The 18812-nt window shown below is 36.5% G+C and overlaps 1 protein-coding gene across 1 annotated transcript; it reads left to right on the forward strand.

The window, feature by feature from the left end:
- The first annotated feature begins 413 nt into the window (after positions 1–413).
- On the forward strand, positions 414–18165 carry LOC127129286 (histone-lysine N-methyltransferase EZA1). The gene is made up of 17 exons (XM_051058515.1): positions 414–563; positions 797–904; positions 1339–1610; positions 1791–1952; positions 2296–2380; positions 15278–15418; positions 15516–15563; positions 15639–15710; positions 15808–16181; positions 16351–16477; positions 16574–16794; positions 16888–17019; positions 17090–17177; positions 17257–17304; positions 17394–17522; positions 17611–17688; positions 17780–18165. The coding sequence occupies exons 1-17, from the start codon at positions 525–527 to the stop codon at positions 17966–17968; spliced, it is 2313 nt and encodes a 770-aa protein (XP_050914472.1). The 5' UTR covers positions 414–524; the 3' UTR covers positions 17969–18165.
- Positions 18166–18812: the final 647 nt, after the last annotated feature.

Here is an 18812-nt window from a genome sequence, read left to right on the forward strand (position 1 = left end):
CCGTATAGAAACTTGTGGTAGCCTAAACAAAGATAGCTAATGAAGATTTATTTGTGGCTTTCATTGATGTTTAAGTGTATGTAACCTATTAGAGCAAAACGCGAGTGTTCCCTACTCAGTATATGGCTTGCCTAAAGCATGAAGTTATCTTCAATTGTCTTTTAAATGGACTCCTTGGGTTGTGGTTCAAATGGTATTGTTTAAAATACTTTGATTTAAAAAAAAACAATGTCATATACTAAATTTCATATATGGTAGTAATAGAAACAAATATAATTTTTGAAGGAAAAAATACCGGCATTTAGAGTAGTGGCCCAAGAGCCCATAGAAAATAAGGAGTAACAAGTAAAACATCGAGATGCATTAATTATTGTTTTTACTAAAAAAAATTATATATTCAGGATATTGTTCAATGTCGGGTTTTTTCCTCATATTTAAAGGGTTGTATTGCTTCCTTTGCTCGGTTAACACTCTTAATTCTTGTGCTTTCGTCAAAGTTACGTTGCGCTCTTCTCGATTCATCAATGGCCTCAAACAGCATAACTTCAACATCAAGATCTAAAGTTTGTATCGATTTCCATTCTCCTATTTACTTTTTCTTTCTTTAATTCCATTCCTTTTAGGTTTTCATTTCTCATTTTCATATATATGGTAGCGATTTTTAAAATTCAAATCCGACAATTGCACGTTACTTTTTTCTAATGAAATCAAGAAGTGTTATAACCAAATAATCATTTCATCAAATCGCTGTGTAGATGCATGTATTTTTCTATGTATCAGTGATATTTTATTTCAGGGACAGAAACAACATGGAGAGGCAGCTATTGACGATCATCAAATTTTGAAGAACAAAATACATTCGTTAAAAGAAAAGATCCAAGACGAGCGATTTAAATCTATTAAAGTAAGTTCAATTGGGTCGATGATTATTTGAATTGATCTAGCTTGTGCCATTATGTTTGATATAATTTCATTCCATTGTAAATTGAGGGAAATCAAGTTGATCTCCTAGGGACATTTACGTACTTGGTCCTGAGTTAACTTGTTTTTATGGAATTATCGGTCGATTTCCTCTTTATTTATTTTTGCAGAAAATTGGATAATTCCAATATTGATAACAATCTATCAAAATTAAACCATGTTTCAAATTAGTTGTTTAGGGTTTCATAATGAGCTCTGCCATTTTCTTGCCTTTTCCCCCATACTTTAGTGGTATGCTTGAAATACTTTATTCTATATTATTCGGATTTATTTTCCCAATTTCTATATGAATGGTGGACAAGGGTTCTTTTTGTTAACCTTGATATTTAGCTTTGATTTAATTTTTAATTTCCTCAGGATAAACTTTGGATAAATAGGGAGAATCTTCGGTGTCAACTTTCTGAGGTCATGGCAGCGGTGTCAAGAAATACCTCATTACAGACCGAGGAAGCTAACGCTAAAATGCTTTCTTCAAGAATTGGCAATCCTATCAGTAAGTTTAGTGGTTTCCGTCAAGGTTTAGGAAGGAGAGAACAAATACAAAATCAAGATGTATCCTTTGAGAAAAGTTTCAAGTTACCATACACTGAAAAGATACCTACATATACATTTTGGTTAAATTTGGCCAGGTGAGTCTTATTTTGACATTTTAAAGATCTAGAAATCCTATAATGTGCATTTTTAAAAATTGAAAACAAATGTTTATTCTTAAATTCTATTCTGCTTTAAAATATATATTTAATGCCATCATTCATGTGTCATTTTCATTGTGTATTCATTGCTTTATTAAAATCTTTTGCACAAAATAGGAATGAGAGAATGACCAAAGATCAATCATTTGCGGCAAGAAGAAACATATACTATGATCAACATTGTGGTGAAACAAGGATATGTAGTGACACCGAAGAAGAGTGCAAAGAGAATAGAGAAGCTAAACATGATTTTTCTCAGGGTGAAGACCAAATTCTATGGTAATTCAAAATGGATATGTATTATTATACTTACATTTAGAAGTTTTATTTACATGTGAATAAGTATAAAATAACCATAAGAGCTAGAGATCCTAGTGGCAATATTTGTTATTATAAGTGATATGAATCTTCAATTTCCATATTGAATTTGGTAATGATATAGATGCCTTGCTGGTTCTCCAATGTTTTTCCTTGGACCTACAGTTGAATAAGTCCTTTATCATTGCCACACAACAAAATGTTTAAATTTAACACCATATTTAAACTCATTGTGCATCATTTCTCCACTTCATTTTAAGTTTCTCATTTACTAAAACTACTATTTGATTATTGAATATGTTAGGATGGCATTTGAGGAACACGATTTTACTGAGGAAGCATTGAGTGTTGTTCAAAGATGTATTGGGGGCACCTGCTCAGAGATTCAGGTAAAATTGAATGTATAACATACATTAATGTTTTCATGATAATTATTAACCTTAGTACTCATTGCAAAGTTTCCCTATAAATATCATGATAATTATTAACTTCAGTACTCATTGCAAAGAGATTCAGAGTTGTATGGTTTAGTTTATTGGCGGATCTCATAGACTTGTATGATTTTTTCTCAATGGAAAAAATATTAAAAAGAGAAAAAACGATTACAGGTAGTACTAGGAGTATTCTGAACCAAAACAAAAAGTACCAAAATGAGAAAAAAAACTGAGATAAAAATAACAAACCAAGAAATACAACAACAAATCTACCCTATCCAAAACATGCCAACACCCCCACACTTGCACAAGCCAACAAGAGTAGAGAGAACCACCGGTCAATCTACTAAAGTGCGCTTAAGATAAAGGGCCAAGCCAAGCTCATACTGGATCGCCACCGCTAACAACACAACATTATCGGACCAAACACTAGTTAGAATCCCCTTCCCACTCAGAGTGAGAATATGAAAAATCCCCAGATCTAGCGAGAAACCACTCTCAGGAGGAAAAAACCAATATACTATCCATTAAATTTTGAACAATAATAATCCTTTCCCGGGAAGATTAGGTCGTTACATGATTTTCATTTTACAAATGAGTTGCACAACCGAATTTCAAATCAAAGCCAAACCAGATCTAACACTCTTCCCCACCCTAAATGAGGAGAAAATATCAACAATAATAATAATACTCAAAGGAATCACCATCTCCTATCCTAACCACCTAAACACACTATACATAAAATCACAAGTTGCAAAAAGTTGATCGAGTCGGAGCTCTATCCAGAAGTAATTGCCAAAAAAGAACTTTGACCTTATTGGACACCCAACTTTTTCTCAAACTCGATAGAGTCCTAATCACCTCTTTCAGGCGGCTTCCCCCACACGAGAAGCCTCGGGAAGCACCAAATAAACAAAGTTAATCGAGTACATGCCCAAAGAGTCATGCTTCCACAACTAGGAGTCCTCATCATGGGATAAATGAGCTTCATTCAGAGTCGTAAACAAAGAGACAAGCAACTCCTCCTTCAAACACACCTCTCCTTCATCTAAGATCCATGACCCACCCATCCACACACCATATGACCAACCATACCATCTCTCTAGTATGAAACGTGATAAAGTCTTTAGAATTTCTCTGCGATAGGCACCCCCAACCTAACCGTCTTTCTAGAAAGTCATGGACCAAATTCACCATAATGATTGAGAATCAGCGAAAATGGGTTGAGTGTATGGTTGTTCTCACATTAGTAAGGATGGTCTCTCTTAAGAGTCACATTTGTTATGTTTTCATTTTTGTTTCCATTTCTTCCAAGGAGAATTCTCTGCATCCATTGTAGTTCTGATTCAATAATAATACACCCTGTTAGATGAGTCATCTAGTTAGGTGTGTCAGCTGTAGCCAACAGTCAACTGGTTAGTTGTGTCAGCTGTAGCCAATTGTCAGTTAGTTAGTGTGCCAATTGTAACCAGCTGTTGTAACTACCTTTCCTAGTTAGTTATAGTTAACCATGTCTATAAATATATATGTAACTGTACTGTAACAAATTGTATTGAAAAAGATTCAATCAATAGAATTTACATTTCTCTTAGTTCTTTTCAACTTTGAGATGGTATCATAGATCCTTGGTTCGATCCATCATGGCTAATTTTGAAAATAATTTCCCACCATCGCTGCCTCCGGTTTCTTCTACCGGTGGCGGAGCTCCTCGCTTTACCTTTCAATTGAAAATCTCATAAAAACTCACTGAAAAAACTTTCTAATATGGCGTCAACAAGTAGATCCAATTATCAACACTCTTAATATTCAAGATTACATCATTTTTCCCTCAATTCCCTCCCAATTTGTGCAAAACCCTAATTCTGCAACTCTAGCAGAAAATCCTCATTATCGCGCTTGGATTCGTCAAGATCAATGGTTGTTATTGTGGTTGTAATCAACCTTATCCGGTTCGTTTATGTCTCGTGTTCTTGGATGTACCAAATCTGTTGATCTTTGGGAACAAATTCATGCTCACTTTCAGAAACTCACCAGTGCAAAGGCATGACAACTATGATCTGAGGTTCGCGTGACTTTTCTTGGTGAATCGACGGTTAAAGAGTATCTTCTTTGCATTAACACTCTAGTGGATTCGTTAGCCTCAGTAGGTGATTCTATTCCTGCTCAGCAACATATTGATGTTGTTCTTGAAGGTGTTCCCCATTAATTTGGACCATTTGTTTTGGTTATTGAGAGCAAGTTCAAAGATATTCAACTTGAAGAAGGTGAGGCTTTGCTTCTTGCTCATGAGACGTGTTATGAAAAGCTTAAGAAGATTCTTGTTGTGGATATCTCTTCAATTAATCTCACTTAAGCCAATCCAGTTTTGGATGCTGTTTCTAGTGCGCCTGATGGTAGTTCATCTACACAGGTACCTTCTTATGAGTCATCACATGTGTCTAATCATTCTGGATATGTGTTGGGTAGAGGTGGTCGTACTATATTTCGTGGTGGTCGTGGTCGCCATGGTTCTATTCAATGCCAAGTTTGTTTCAAATTTGGTCATATTGCTACCAACTGCTATCATAGGTTCAATCAACAGTTCTATGCTTTTGTGCCTCCTTAGTTTATGGGATCATCAGCCTTCCGAAATGCTTATAATAATCCATATGATTCCAATGGTTTCTCTTATGGTTCTCCTAGACCTAACGCACAACCTAGACCTCCATACACACCATAAATCTATCATACCAATTACCCCTAACACTTTCCATCTCCACTTAATGTCATGTTTACCACGACCAACTCTGACACAAACAACTCTTAGGTTCCAGACTCTGGGGCATCTTACCATGTCATAAACAATTCTCAAAACATTCATCAATATGCTCCCTTTAAAGGTCCTGACTAGATCTTCATAGGAAACGGTCAAGGTCTGCCAATTCTCTCCTCTGGTTCATCTATGGTTTCTTCTTCATCTAGTCCTAATACTTCATTCATCCTTAATAAAATTTTACATGTCCCTTCCATCACTAAAAATCTCATAAGTGTGAGTAAGTTTGCTAAAGATAACTCTGTCTATTTTGAGTTTCATGCTGATAAATTTTTGTGAAAACTCAGGGAAATAATCATATCTTGCTTGAAGGCTCGATTGACAGTGATCGATTGTAGGATTTCTCAAAGCTACCCTTACAACTGTCGAGATCAAGATCTCCCTCTTGTTTAATGTCTAGTTCTTCTCTATGTACTCATTTACCTGTTTTTCAATCTACTTCTAACTTTTTTCTCCCCAATTCCTAATTTACTTGGAACTTAAGGTCGGGACATCCAAATCCCAATACCTTACAGCTTTTATTGAAAGATTGTAATATTCCTATTATCAATAAGTCCAATTCTGAATTTTGTGCAGCTTGTTGTATGGGCAAAGGCCATCGTTTATATGTTCCTCCTTCTCTCACTCAATATAATACACCGTTAGAACTTATTTACAGTGACTTGTGGGGTCCTACCCCTATATCTTCCTCCACAAATCATAAATACTACATTACATTTGTAGATGCAACCACTAAGTTTACATGGATTTACCTTTATCAAGACCAAATCTGAGTCTCTTACCATCTTTAAACAGTTCAAAGCTATGGCTGAACTTCAATTTGGTTTCCAAATAAAATCTCTCAAAACTGACAAGGGGGTGAATTCATACCATTTACAAAATTTCTAACAGACCTAGGGATCATTTATAGGCTGATTTGCCCACACACACATCACCAAATAAAGTCATAGAGCACAAACATAGACACATTGTAGATCTTGGTCTAACTCTACTTAGTCATGCCTCTTTACCTTTAAAATACTGGGATTTTTCTTTCCTCACAGTTGTCTATCTCATTAATCGACTTCCATCTGCATCTATCAATAATAATACTCCCTATTTTCGCCTTTTTGGTCAACACCCTGAATATCACTTCCTCAAAGTGTTTGGTTGTGTTTGTTTTCCTCTTTTAAGACCATACAATACCCATAAGTTTGACTTTCGTTCTCATGAATGTCTTTTTTCTAGGATATTCCACCTTACACAAGGGGTACAAATGTCTCTCTCTTAGTAGCCGCCTTTATATGTCAAAGGATGTTTTTTTTAATGAGTCTAGGTTTCCATACAATGATCTCTTTTCTCCTAAAGCTCAACCATCTAATCCTATTTCTAAGTCAATCAACTTAAGCCTCATTCCCTTACACACCTTCAATCCTACAACTTCAACCTCACATCCTATTACACAAGTCTCTCCCTCTCATGTTTCTCCCTTACAGTCCCATTCACCCACACCATCTATTGCCCAAACTTCACATATACACACACAAGCTGTACAATCCCACTCACCCACTCCATCTACTGCTTAGGCTTCACCCATACAACTGCTTGTATCTCCTATTATTCCACATCCTACACATTCTTCTACATCAACCTCACTCACACAATTACCTACTAGTTTTGACCCTTCACACTCCAATTTATCAACTTTACCTTATACACATAACATTATCCTATGCAAACTAGGTCAAAATCTGGAATTCATTTACCGCCTTTGTCTCCTTCCATATTTCTCACTATTTCTGAACCCAAAATAGTGAAACAGGCTCTTCAAGACTCTAACTGACTCTCAACTATGCAGAGTGAATACCAAGCCCTACTCAAAAACAATACCTGGTCCCTTGTTCCTCTACCCCCAAATAGGAAAGCCATTGGTTGTAAATGGGTGTTTAGGCTAAAGGAAAATACTGATGGTTCTATAAATAAGTACAAGGCTAGGTTAGTATCCAAGGGTTTTCATCAAATGCATGGTTTTGACTTTCATGAAACTTTTTCTCATGTTATTAAACCGGTTACCATTCACTAATTCTTACCTTGGTTGTCACAAATAAATGGCCAATCAAGAAGCTAGATGTCAATAATGCCTTTTTGAATGACGTTCTAGATGAAGATGTCTACATGGAGCAACCTACTAGTTTTATTTCCCACACTGAACCCTCTTTAGTTTCTAAATTGCACAAGGCTCTTTATGGATTAAAGTAGGCTCCTAGGAAATGGTTTGAAAGATTAAAAGGCACTTTAACTAAACTTGGTTTCCAAAGTAGAAAATGTGATCCCTCCTTGTTCATCTACTCATTTAACTCCATCGTTGCTTACTTTTTGGTTTATATGGATGATATAGTGGTGACATAAAATTCTCCTTAGTTTCTGCAGTCTCTCACTCAACAACTCAATTGTTCCTTCTCTCTCAAGTAACTAGGAGATTTGGATTACTTCTTAGGCATTGAAGTCAAAACACGACCATCAAGTGTTCTTCATATCACACAAAGAAAATACATCAGGGACTTACTTCTAAAAAAGCCACGCATGATGCTAATCCAGTTGCAACACATATGGCCTCTAGCTCCAAACTATCCAAAATTGGTTCTTCTCCTTTCAATGACCCTTCTTTCTATAGATCATTGGCGGGGGTCTTACAATATGCTACAATTACTCGCCTATCTTTAAGTTACTTGGTAAATAAGGTGTGCTAGTTCATGGCACAACCTTTGGACTCTCATTGGCAGACAGTCAAACGCATCCTCTGTTACTTGCAAGGAACCGTACATCTAGCCCTCCAACTGTCTCCATCCATATTTGGACATTCTTTTCCTATCAATAGCTTTTGTGACGCAAATTGGGCTACTGACCTAGATGATCGTTGATCTGTCTCCGATTTAGCTCTCTATTTTGGACCTAATCTAATCACATGGTGGTCTCTCAAGCAAAATGTTGTTGCTAGGTCAAGTGCAGAGGCTGAATACAGAAGCATTACACTCAATATTGTAGAAGTTTTCTAGGTGCAAAATCTTCTACAAGAGCTTCATGTCCCTATTGCATCCTCTATTATTCACTATGACAACCATAATGAATTTGTTAGGGCATACAACCATGTTCTTTATGCTCGTACTAAGCATATGTTCGTCATTGGTTCGAGAAAAGGTTATGTCTAAACAACTCAGTGTTGTGCATATTCCAGGTTCTGTTCAAATTATAGATGTGCTGAACAAACCTCTGTCTACTGAAAAGTTCATGCAGTTTAGTTCCAAGCTCAAGGTGGTTTCCAGGGAAACTCCACCATGACCTTGTGGGGGGATCTTAGATGAGTCAACTAGTTAGTTGTGCCTGCTGTAGCCAGTTGTCAGTTAATTAGTATGCCAAGTGTAGCCAGCTATTGTAACTACCTTTCCTAGTTAGTTATAATTAACAATGACTATAAATATATATGTAAATGTACTGTAACAGATTGTATTGAAAAAGATTCAATCAATAGAAGTCATCATTTCTCCCAATTCTTTTCAATTTTGAGACACCCTACTCATATACATCTTACTTCTATTTCTGTACTATTATTGTTTTATAGAGTATTACTTGGTATTTCGAGCACGGTCACGGGGATCATATGGTAGTGACGAGAATGGAACAAATTGAAAGTTTGGAGAAGCGTATCGAGGAAATTCGCTAGGAGAAAGGAGAAATGTCAACTGCTTGATAGTGCAATGACATAATTGTATGCATCAATCATGCAAAATAAAAACAATCATCGTGAGGAAGACACAACTGCAACTGTAGTGTTGGAACACGGACGACGGTTGGATCACTGGGAGGATCAAATGCAACAGTTGGAGGTATTGTATTTCTCCAACAATGATTCGTATGGGTGGATTTATCGAGATGAGTTTTATTTTGAGATCAACCATATTTCTAATGAAGAGAAGGTGTTGGCTGCATCAATTTTATTTGAGAAGAAGGTGTTGAATTGGTTCCAGTGTTAGGAGGCTCGTACTAAACACATCACATGGATTTAGTTATGTTGTGCTTTGTTAGGACGATTTCAGGATGCTACCTTTGAGAATCCATATGAGGAGAGGTATTGATGAGCTTACAAACAAAGTCGGTGGAGGAGTTTATTGAGCAATTTGAGCTTATTTGAGCTCATCTTTGTCATGTTGATGAAGATGTGTTGAAAGGTGCATTCACAAATGGGTTGAGGGACATTGTTCGTGTAAAAGTACGTCTTCATGGTTTAGAGGATTTGAATAGTACTATGAAGTTGAATAAAAAAGGGGAAGAAAAAAATTATGTTATGGGCCGAGAAGGAAGCATCGAGCCTTTTAAGAAAATAAGCCAAGTGAGAACATACCATCTTTACGAACTCATTGAGATGGGCCAGGTTTTGGATCTGGTAACGAGAACTATTCGTGAACTGTTCGTGTGGGTACCAATGAGAATGATTCAAATATAAGTCTGATAGGTCAAAACACATCCCTGCCAAAATATAGGTCGGTGGTGCAGTGATTAGAGGGTAGTCAAGGTGGCACGAATTACCGAAATTCCTCATTCGGAGATTTTTTGATGCTGAAATTGATGAAAGGATTTATCGTGTTTTGTGATGAAAATTTCTTATTGGGCCACGTTTGAAAGAATAAACACTTGCACATGCTGCTTATTGGAGATGACGATAGTCAAACAGAGGAGGTGAAGGCTGAAATAGTAATCCAAGTGGCCGAGGAGGGAGACTTACAATGGCACATGGGGAGTGTAACTGGGAACGATCTCACGAAAATCCTTGAAATTGTGGGAGGAGTTACAAGCAAAGAGGTCATCGTGTTAGTGAATTAAAGAGCTTCTCACAATTTCATTCCCCAAAAATTGGTTTAATAATTAGGAGTTAAGGTGGATAAATCATTAGAATATGGGGTGCAGGTAAGAGATGGCCACATTATACAAAAAAAGGGATTTGTCGTGAAGTGGAATTGATGCTTCCTAATATAAAAGTCACATAGACATTTTACCTATTTGATTTGAGAGGGGTAAATATGGTGTTGGGGTATGAATGGTTGGAAAGCTTATGAAGGATTTAAGCTGATTTCAAAGATCATGCATGTGGGTGATGGTGGAAGGTATGGAGGTAGAAATCCAAGGGGATCCATAATTGTCAAGGTGCATGGTTTCAATGAAAATTATGATCAAAAAGTTGAACAAATGAGTGGAAGGTTTCTATGTGTAGTTGGGAATGATGTATTTGTATTCTCAGGAGGTTAGCGGAGTGGTGGAAGGAGGTGTCCTTGATTAGTATAAGGACTTTTTCCAGGATGCTACAGAATTACCCCATCAAAGATGTGATAATGCAATTATTCTTAAGGAAGGGTCCCAAATTCCCAACATAATACCTTATTGTTACCCATATCAATAAAAGGAGGCCATTGAAACATTTGTGAGAGACATGTTAGCTGTCAGATTCATCAAACCCAGTGTAATACCTTTTGCTAGTCCTTTGATATTAGTTAAGAAAAAGATGGGAGTCAGAGGTTTTGTACCGATTATAGGGCTTTGAATAACATCACTACCCCAAATAAATTTTCTACTCCGGTTATAGATGAATCATGGGGGGAAATCATATGCTCTAAATTGAAGTTAAAATCGGGCTACCATCAAATTAGAATGAGTGATATTCTCAAAATAACCTTTCGAAGCAATGAAAGACATTATAAATACTTAGTAATGCCTTTTGGGTTAACCAACACCCCATCCATATTTCAAGCTCTCATGAATGAAATTTTGAAGCCTTATTTGAGGAATTTTGTGTTGGTATTTTCTTTATGATATATTGGTTTACAATACTACTTGTTAAGAGTCTCATATCGGATAATATATGGTTTAAACATGTGTTTATAAGTGGGGGCAATCCTCACTCTACCAACCAGTTTTGTAGGGTTGAATTAGACCTAACCACATTTCTTAACATGGTATCAGAGTCTCATTTAAAATTTGGTGGTCCATCTACTATGATTTTTGTTATCGGACCATCCACCATTTATTTCCATGCTTCAGTTGTCTAATCCTGAGCGGGAGGGTTAAGAGTCCCACATCGGATAATATATGGTTTGAACATGTATTTATAAGTAGGGGGAATCCTCACTCTACCAATCGATTTTGTAGGATTGAGTTAGACCCAACCACATTTCTTAACACTACTCATATTCAAATTGACCACCTTAAAATCGTGCTTGAAGCTTTGAGATTCATGCTTTAAAAGTGAATCTAAAAAAATGTAGTTTTGACACAATTAGAATATTTGGGTCATATTATCACGACAACATGGTTGACAACTGATCCAAATAAGGTGAAAGTGATGCAAAAAGGGCTTATTCTGAAAGATATCAAGAGTTGGGGGGGATTTTTGGGATTTACTAGAACAACATGGCATTGTAGAAGGTTTGTGCAAGGGTATGGGGTGATTGGAAGGCCTCACTCAATTATTGAAGAAGAATTTTGGTTGGGGTCTTGAAGTTATGAATGCTTTCCAAAAATTAAAGAATAAAATGGTGGAATTCCATTGTTGACCATGCCAAATTTCCAACTTCCATTTGAAATTGAGATTGATGCTTCCAGTGTTGGAATTAGGGCGACACTGATGCAGCAAAGGAAGTCGTTGGCTTTTATTAGTCAATTTTTATCTGATAGGGAATTTTAAAATTAGTTTGCGAAAGAGAATTAATGGCTAGTGTTTGCTATGCAGAAATACATACACTACTTGATGGGAAATCACTTTATCATATGAACTGATGAAAGAGAATTAATGGCTAGTGTTTGATGTGTAGAAGCGCAGACACTACTTGATGGGAAATGACTTTATCATATGAACTGATCAAAGGAGTTTGAAATACTTGCTGGAGCATAGAATTTTAGATGGAGAGCAACATAAATGGATGGCCAAATTGATGCAAATTGACTATAAGGAATGGAAGAAGAATATGGTGGCTGACGCTCTATCTAGATTCACTCATATGAAGGCAGTATCCATGGATGGCCAAATTGATGGGTTTGACTTTAAAATACAATATAAAGAATGGAAGGAGAATATGGTGGCTAATGCTCTATCTAGAGTCACTCATATGAAGGCAGTATCCATGGTTTGTTCTGCCGAATGGTCAACATTTGAGGAGTAAGTGGCTAAGTATTGTCAATTGAAGAATTTCTATGTGTTGTACTTTCCGCCTTAATTGCGGTCCGTCCCCAGTCGCCTTAATTGCAGAACTTTGGCTTGCCACATTGCATCCCCTGACACCTTCATTGTGTTAGCTTTGAAGGGGTGAATTAAGTCTCATATTGCTTAGAGATATGGTATGTGTTGTCTTTATAAGTGAGAGTAATCCTCACTTTACAAGTTGGTTTTGTAGGGATGAGTTATGCCCAACCCAAATTCTGAATTGATATTAGATTCGATGGTTCAATTAAGGGGCAGATTCCTTGTATCGAAAGTCTTCTTGACAATGTGGTGGTCAGGCGGCGTGTTCCTGACAATGTGGATGAAAGAGCTTCCTCTTGAGGATGAGCATAGTGGATGGACTCACACTTGAGAGGGAGATTGTTGTGTAAAAGTGAGATTTGGAAGTCCCATATTACTTAGAAAATTGGAGGTTGAGCACTTTATAAGTGAGAGGATCCATGCACCTATCACCTTAAGGTTTTAGGTTGAGATGTGGTGTCTCCGTCTCTTGTGGTCCTGGAATATTAGTTCCACTAGTGCTCCCGACTCTCCCGGACTCCCCATTTCTTAGAGATATGTTTGTGTTATGTTTATAAATGAGGGAAATCCTCACCTTACAAGCCGATTTTATAGGAATGAGTTAGGATCAACCTAAATTCTAAGATGGTATAAAAGCCTATCCTAGATCTATTGTTGGGCTTTCCGCATCGTCCATGATTTAGACTTATTGAGGCCCAAGCGTGAAGGGGTGTGTTGGACTTTTCCCCTTAATTGTGGTCCGACCCTAGTCTCCATAATTGCGGCACTTTTGTTTGCCTCATTGCAACCTCTGACACCTTCATTGTGTTAGCCTTGAAGGGGTGGATTTAGTTCCACATTGCTTAGAGATATGACATGTGTTATGTTTATAAGTGGGGGTAATGCTCACCTTACAAGTTGGTTTTGAAGGGATGAGTTAGGCCCAACTAAAATTTTGAACCGGTATTAGAGCCGATGGTTCAATTAAGGGACCGACTCCTTGTATCAAAAGCCTTCCTGACAATGTTGTGGTCATTCGGCGTGTTTCGTTGTAGTGTCTTCAACGGAGATACAAGTGTATGTGGATGAAAGAGCTTTTCTTGAGGATGAGCATAATGGATGGACTGACACTTGGAGGGGAGATTGTTGTGTAAAAGTGAGAGTTGGAAGTCCCACATTGTTTAGAAAAGTGGAGGTTGAGTACTTTATAAGTGAGAGGACTCATACACCTATCACGTTAAGGTTTTAGGTTGAGATGTGGTATCTCCCTTTCTTGTGGTTCTGGAGCATTAGTTCCATTAGTATTCCCAACCCTTCCGGGCTCCCCATTTCTTAGAGATATGGTATGTGTTGTGTTTATAAGTGGGGGTAATCCTCACCTTATAAGCCGGTTTTGTATGGATGAGTTAGATTCAACCCAAATTCTAAGATGGTATCAGAGCCTATCCTAGATCTATTGTTGGGCTTCCCGCATCGTCCACGCTTTAGGCTCATTGAGACCCAAGTGTGAGGGGGGTGTTGGACTTTACGTCTTAATTGCGGTCAGCATCTAATCGCCTTAATTGCGGCACTTTGACTTGCCTCATTGCAACCCCTAACACCATTGTGTTAGCTTTAAAGGGGTAGATTTAGTCCCACATTGCTTATAGATATGACATGCGTTGTGTTTATAAGTGAGGAAAATCATCACCTTACAAGTCGATTTTCTAGGGATGAATTAGGCCAAATCCAAATGCTGAACTGGTATCCGAGTCAATGGTTCAATTAAGGGACCGACTCCTTGTATCGAAAGTCTTCCTGACAATGTGGTGGTCAGGCGGCGTGTCTTGTTGTAGTGCCTGCAAAGACGATACAAGTGTATGGGGATGAAAGAGCTTCCTCTTGAGGATGAACATAGTGGATGGACTCACACTTGAGGGGGAGATTATGGTGTAAAAGTGAGAGAGGACTCATTCACCTATCACCTTAAGGTTTTGGGTCGAGATGTAGTATCTCTCTCTTGTGGTTCTGAAGCATTAGTTCCATTAGCGCTCCCGACTCTCTCGGACTTTCCATTGCTTAGAGATACGGTTTGTGCTGTGTCTATAAGTGGAGACAATCCTCACCTTGCAAGTCGGTTTTGTAGGGATGAGTTAGATCCAATCCAAATTTTGAGATTCTGTGATCCTGCTTCACACCTTTACGGTAGAAAAAGAGTGTTTGTGGCACAAAGAAAGGCATGTCTTACCGACCAATTCAGCACGAATTCCTATGAATCTGGAGGAGTTCCATGCTTCAGTTTGGGGAAGGACATGCAGAGGGACTAAGAACCTTCAAAAGAATAGCTAATGTATTCTTTCCTTGGAAAGGTATGAGAAGGGATGTGGAAAGATTTGTTAGGAAGTGTGATGTGTGCCAAAAGAATAAGTACCAAGCCCTTAAACCTGTCGGTCTTTTGCAGCTCACTGAAATACCTAGCGAGATCTGGGAGGATCTTTTGATGGATTTTATTGGGGAACTACCCAAAGCGAAAGGCAAAGACACCATCTTAGTGGTGGTAGGGATAGGTTGAAAAAGGATGCTCGTTTCATGGCCTTAAGTTATCCTTAAGCTCAACCTTACTGGTTCAAATCCTCTGCAAGCGAAGTTTCATTGGTCTTGATATCAATTTGCAATAATATTAAGTTTTATTGATAATAACAATACAAATGGTTAATACTTTATATTCAATTGACTTCAATGATCCACCTTTAAACTATTTTTCTAAAGGTGAATATTAAAAACACTCGTATTTGTAACAATCATTTTTATGCAGGAGAGGTACAAATATCTCAAGGAAAAGGACCTGCATGCTAAAAATTCTCGAGAAAGTGAATCTATTACGGGAATATGTTTGGACAAAAGTTTGAATGCCAGTTTAAGTACTTTTGATCACCTTTTCTGTCGTCGTTGCATGGTAAATACTTAAAAACTATATTTCTAGCATTCTTGTCATCATCTTTATGTTTAATATCAAATATCTTATGTGTTTATGCTTTTCTAATTCCCTACAGATCTATGATTGTCCTTTACATGGATGTTCGCAACCCTTAATATATCCTGTAAGGAAAAAATCTTCTACATTTGTTTCTTAACTTATGTTTCTATTAGTAAATTGACAAGAGTTTATTTCATAGAGTGAAAAGCAATCAGTTTGGAATGAACCAAAAGGTCAGAGTAAACCCTGCAGTGATAATTGTTACCTTAAGGTATTTTTCTTCTCATTTGCTTGGTGTTTCAACTTCTATCTATATGATAACTTTTATTTAATGATGCATGCTTTCCAATTTGTTTTAATAATTGCAGATAAAGGATGTGAATACTTCATCAAAAAAACCAACGGTGGAGTCTTCTCCGGATAAAGAAATTGAAAAAACAGAAAATGTTGAAATGGATTATCATTTAGATCTCAATTCAGATGTTAAGGTCTCAGATCTGCCTGACTTATCATTATGTGAATCTCAAAATTCTCATAAAAAGCTGAAGGGAATCCTAGAGAACAAAGAAACCGCAAATGGAGATCATAACAAAGAACGTGCAGAAATCACAGATAAAATAGAATTGTTGCGATTATCCAACCCAGTGGAATGGCAAGTTGATGAGATGCATGGTATATCAGATTGGAAACCTTTAGAGAAAGATTTATATTTGAAGGGAATTGAAATGTTTGGGAGAAACAGGTATTGATCTTTATTGATTTTTCACATCGAACAGTTAGTAGTACTTAGTTTGTTGCTAGTTTTTTAATCATGTTTCTGCTTATATACATTTGTACACTATTCTTGTTTCTTGGGCAAGAAGTAAGTTCTATCAAGTATTATTCCTGGTAACATTTGTATTGATCTGCAGTTGTCTTATATTTCGAAACTTACTTTCTGGATTCAAGACTTGCATTGAAATAGCCAGCTACATGCGTGTCGAAGAGTTGGCCCGCAGATCCGTGGATGAAAATGGAAAATTTGCTGCAAAGTGCACTGTGAGTATTGCCAGCATTCATTTGGACAACTCTTATGGCATAGTTATCTATCCGTGTAGCATCAAATTTTCTTTGTATTAAGAGTGATTTTTATAGGACCATAAGACGCGATCAAGTTTAAGGTCATCTAGAAAAAAAGGAAAGAGCAAGCAATTCAAATATTTACGAAAGTCTCAACCCCGCCCATATAATCCGGAAAGAATGAATGCTGGAGAAAACATACTCCTTACGCATTATACACCTTGTGAGTGTCAAGGAAAGTGTGGAAAACAATGTCCTTGTCGTCTTAATGAATATTGCTGTGAAAAGTATTGCGGGTATGTTGTCCATCAATTAATTACGAAGACTATGTTGTTGTTGTGGATCAATTATGTTTTGAAAAGGATTGATTATCTTTTCTATATATATAGGTGTGCAAAACAATGTGGAAATCTGTTCAGAGGATGCCATTGTGCTATAGGCCAATGCAGAAATGGACACTGTCCATGCTTTGCAGCAAACCGGGAATGTGACCCAGATGTCTGCAGAAGTTGCTGGGCTAGGTAATTTACTTTTCTATTAATTTGATTTTCTCTATTTTTTCTAATTGTTAACTATGAATACTACATACAGTTGTGGCGATGGTTCATTAGGAGAGCCACCTCGACATGGAAAAAATGAATGTGAAAATATGAATCTTCTTCTAGGGAAAAAGCGAAGGGTAAGAATCCTTATGCTCTTTAAAATATTTAATTCATGAATGCATCATTTGTGTCACAATTTTATCTATTTCTTTTCAGATTCTTTTAGGCAGGTCTGATGTTGCTGGATGGGGAGTCTTCTTAAAGGTTGAGACATTTATATTCATTTGTTTTTAAATTATTATTATACAAACAATCAACACAATATTTCATCACTAATTTTGAATTGATTTCAGAATCCTGCCAACAAAGATGATTTTTTAGGAGAGTATACAGGGGAGTTAATATCTCATACAGAAGCAGAGAAGCGCGGTAAATTGTATGAACGTGCAGACTTTTCTTTTCTTTTTGACTTGGATGATGAGGTAACTCTGTTGTGCTTAAATATGTTTATTTCTCTATAGACAAAGTGACAAAAATTTACTATAATTTCACTACTTATATTTCTTCCAGTATGTTATTGATGCATATCGCAAAGGAGACAAATTGAAATTTGCAAACCACTCCTCAAAACCCAACTGTTATGCAAGGGTCAGTCTAAAAACTTGTTTTACAAATGAGTTACTCATTATCTTGAACATACTCAATTACTGATTTGACGTAATGATTGAACTCTGTATAGGGTATGTTTGTTCGTGGAGACCATCGAGTAGCCATATTTGCTTTGGAACGCATTGAAGCTGGTGAGGAACTTTTCTATGATTACAAGTATGCTGCAAATCACAGAGCACCTGCATGGTTTGTTAAAGCCAATAATGCTGCCAAGAAAAAAGAACTTGCGAATTCTCATGCCAAAGCTAAGAAACGCTAGTCTCGTTCATTCATCACTGTGTTTCACTATTATATAGTCTAAATTGTACCGTATTTTCTCTTCGTTTAAAACTATCCTATGGAAAATACTTGTCTTAGACTGCTACAAACTATAGATACTAAATTGCTATGGATAAAGGGGAGTGTGGTAGTTCAATACTTTATTAAATAAGTGTAAACTCTTAGTCTATGGTTGAATTTATGATGTCAGTATTTATTTATACTTATGTACTAGTATCTTTAAAAAATTGCAGTTGATAGATGAAAATACAATAATTTTTTTGAATTAGTAAGGTTATTATCGGAATATGAAATATGAATTATTTATTTATTTTTTATATTGGAGATTTTTTTTTTCAATTAAATTGATGTTAATGATTAATTTTATAACATTTTCTAAAAAGTTGAATAATGGAGTTTGAAAGTTTGAACTATGAATGCGCTTTGACCATTATTGATGGCAAAAGGCAGCCATCTTAAACCAGACTAGTCAACCTACATCTTTCTTGTGTCTTTCATTTAACGAATCAATTAGCAAGCATACCAAGCATTGAAGGCATTAAATAAATGCTGATCGACAATCAAACTAGTTAGATATATATGGAAGAAGTTTCAATAATATTGCAATCTACTCGTTTGAGTCATATTTTTGAAATGGGTTACCTATAAAGTCGATTAAACATAAATTGTATTGCCTTAATTTTTTTTTTTTTATAAAAGAGACAATTCATTTTTTAAATTTATTTAATAGTAAATTATATTATTTATAAAATATGGATTAGACTTTAGTGTAATCTAATCATAAACTATTTTTATAAATTTTTGTTTAAGATAAAATCAACACA

The sequence above is a fragment of the Lathyrus oleraceus genome, chromosome 3, assembly GCF_024323335.1.
Source record: "Lathyrus oleraceus cultivar Zhongwan6 chromosome 3, CAAS_Psat_ZW6_1.0, whole genome shotgun sequence".
Lineage (NCBI taxonomy): Eukaryota > Viridiplantae > Streptophyta > Magnoliopsida > Fabales > Fabaceae > Lathyrus > Lathyrus oleraceus.

Excerpts from the sequence above, each read along its gene's own strand:
- LOC127129286 (XM_051058515.1), top strand. The coding sequence starts at position 525 with ATGGCCTCAAACAGCATAACTTCAACATCAAGATCTAAA. Across the intron at positions 15,419-15,515 it reads TTTTCTGTCGTCGTTGCATG|ATCTATGATTGTCCTTTACA; the intron begins GTAAATACTTAA and ends AATTCCCTACAG. Across the intron at positions 16,478-16,573 it reads AATTTGCTGCAAAGTGCACT|GACCATAAGACGCGATCAAG; the intron begins GTGAGTATTGCC and ends TGATTTTTATAG.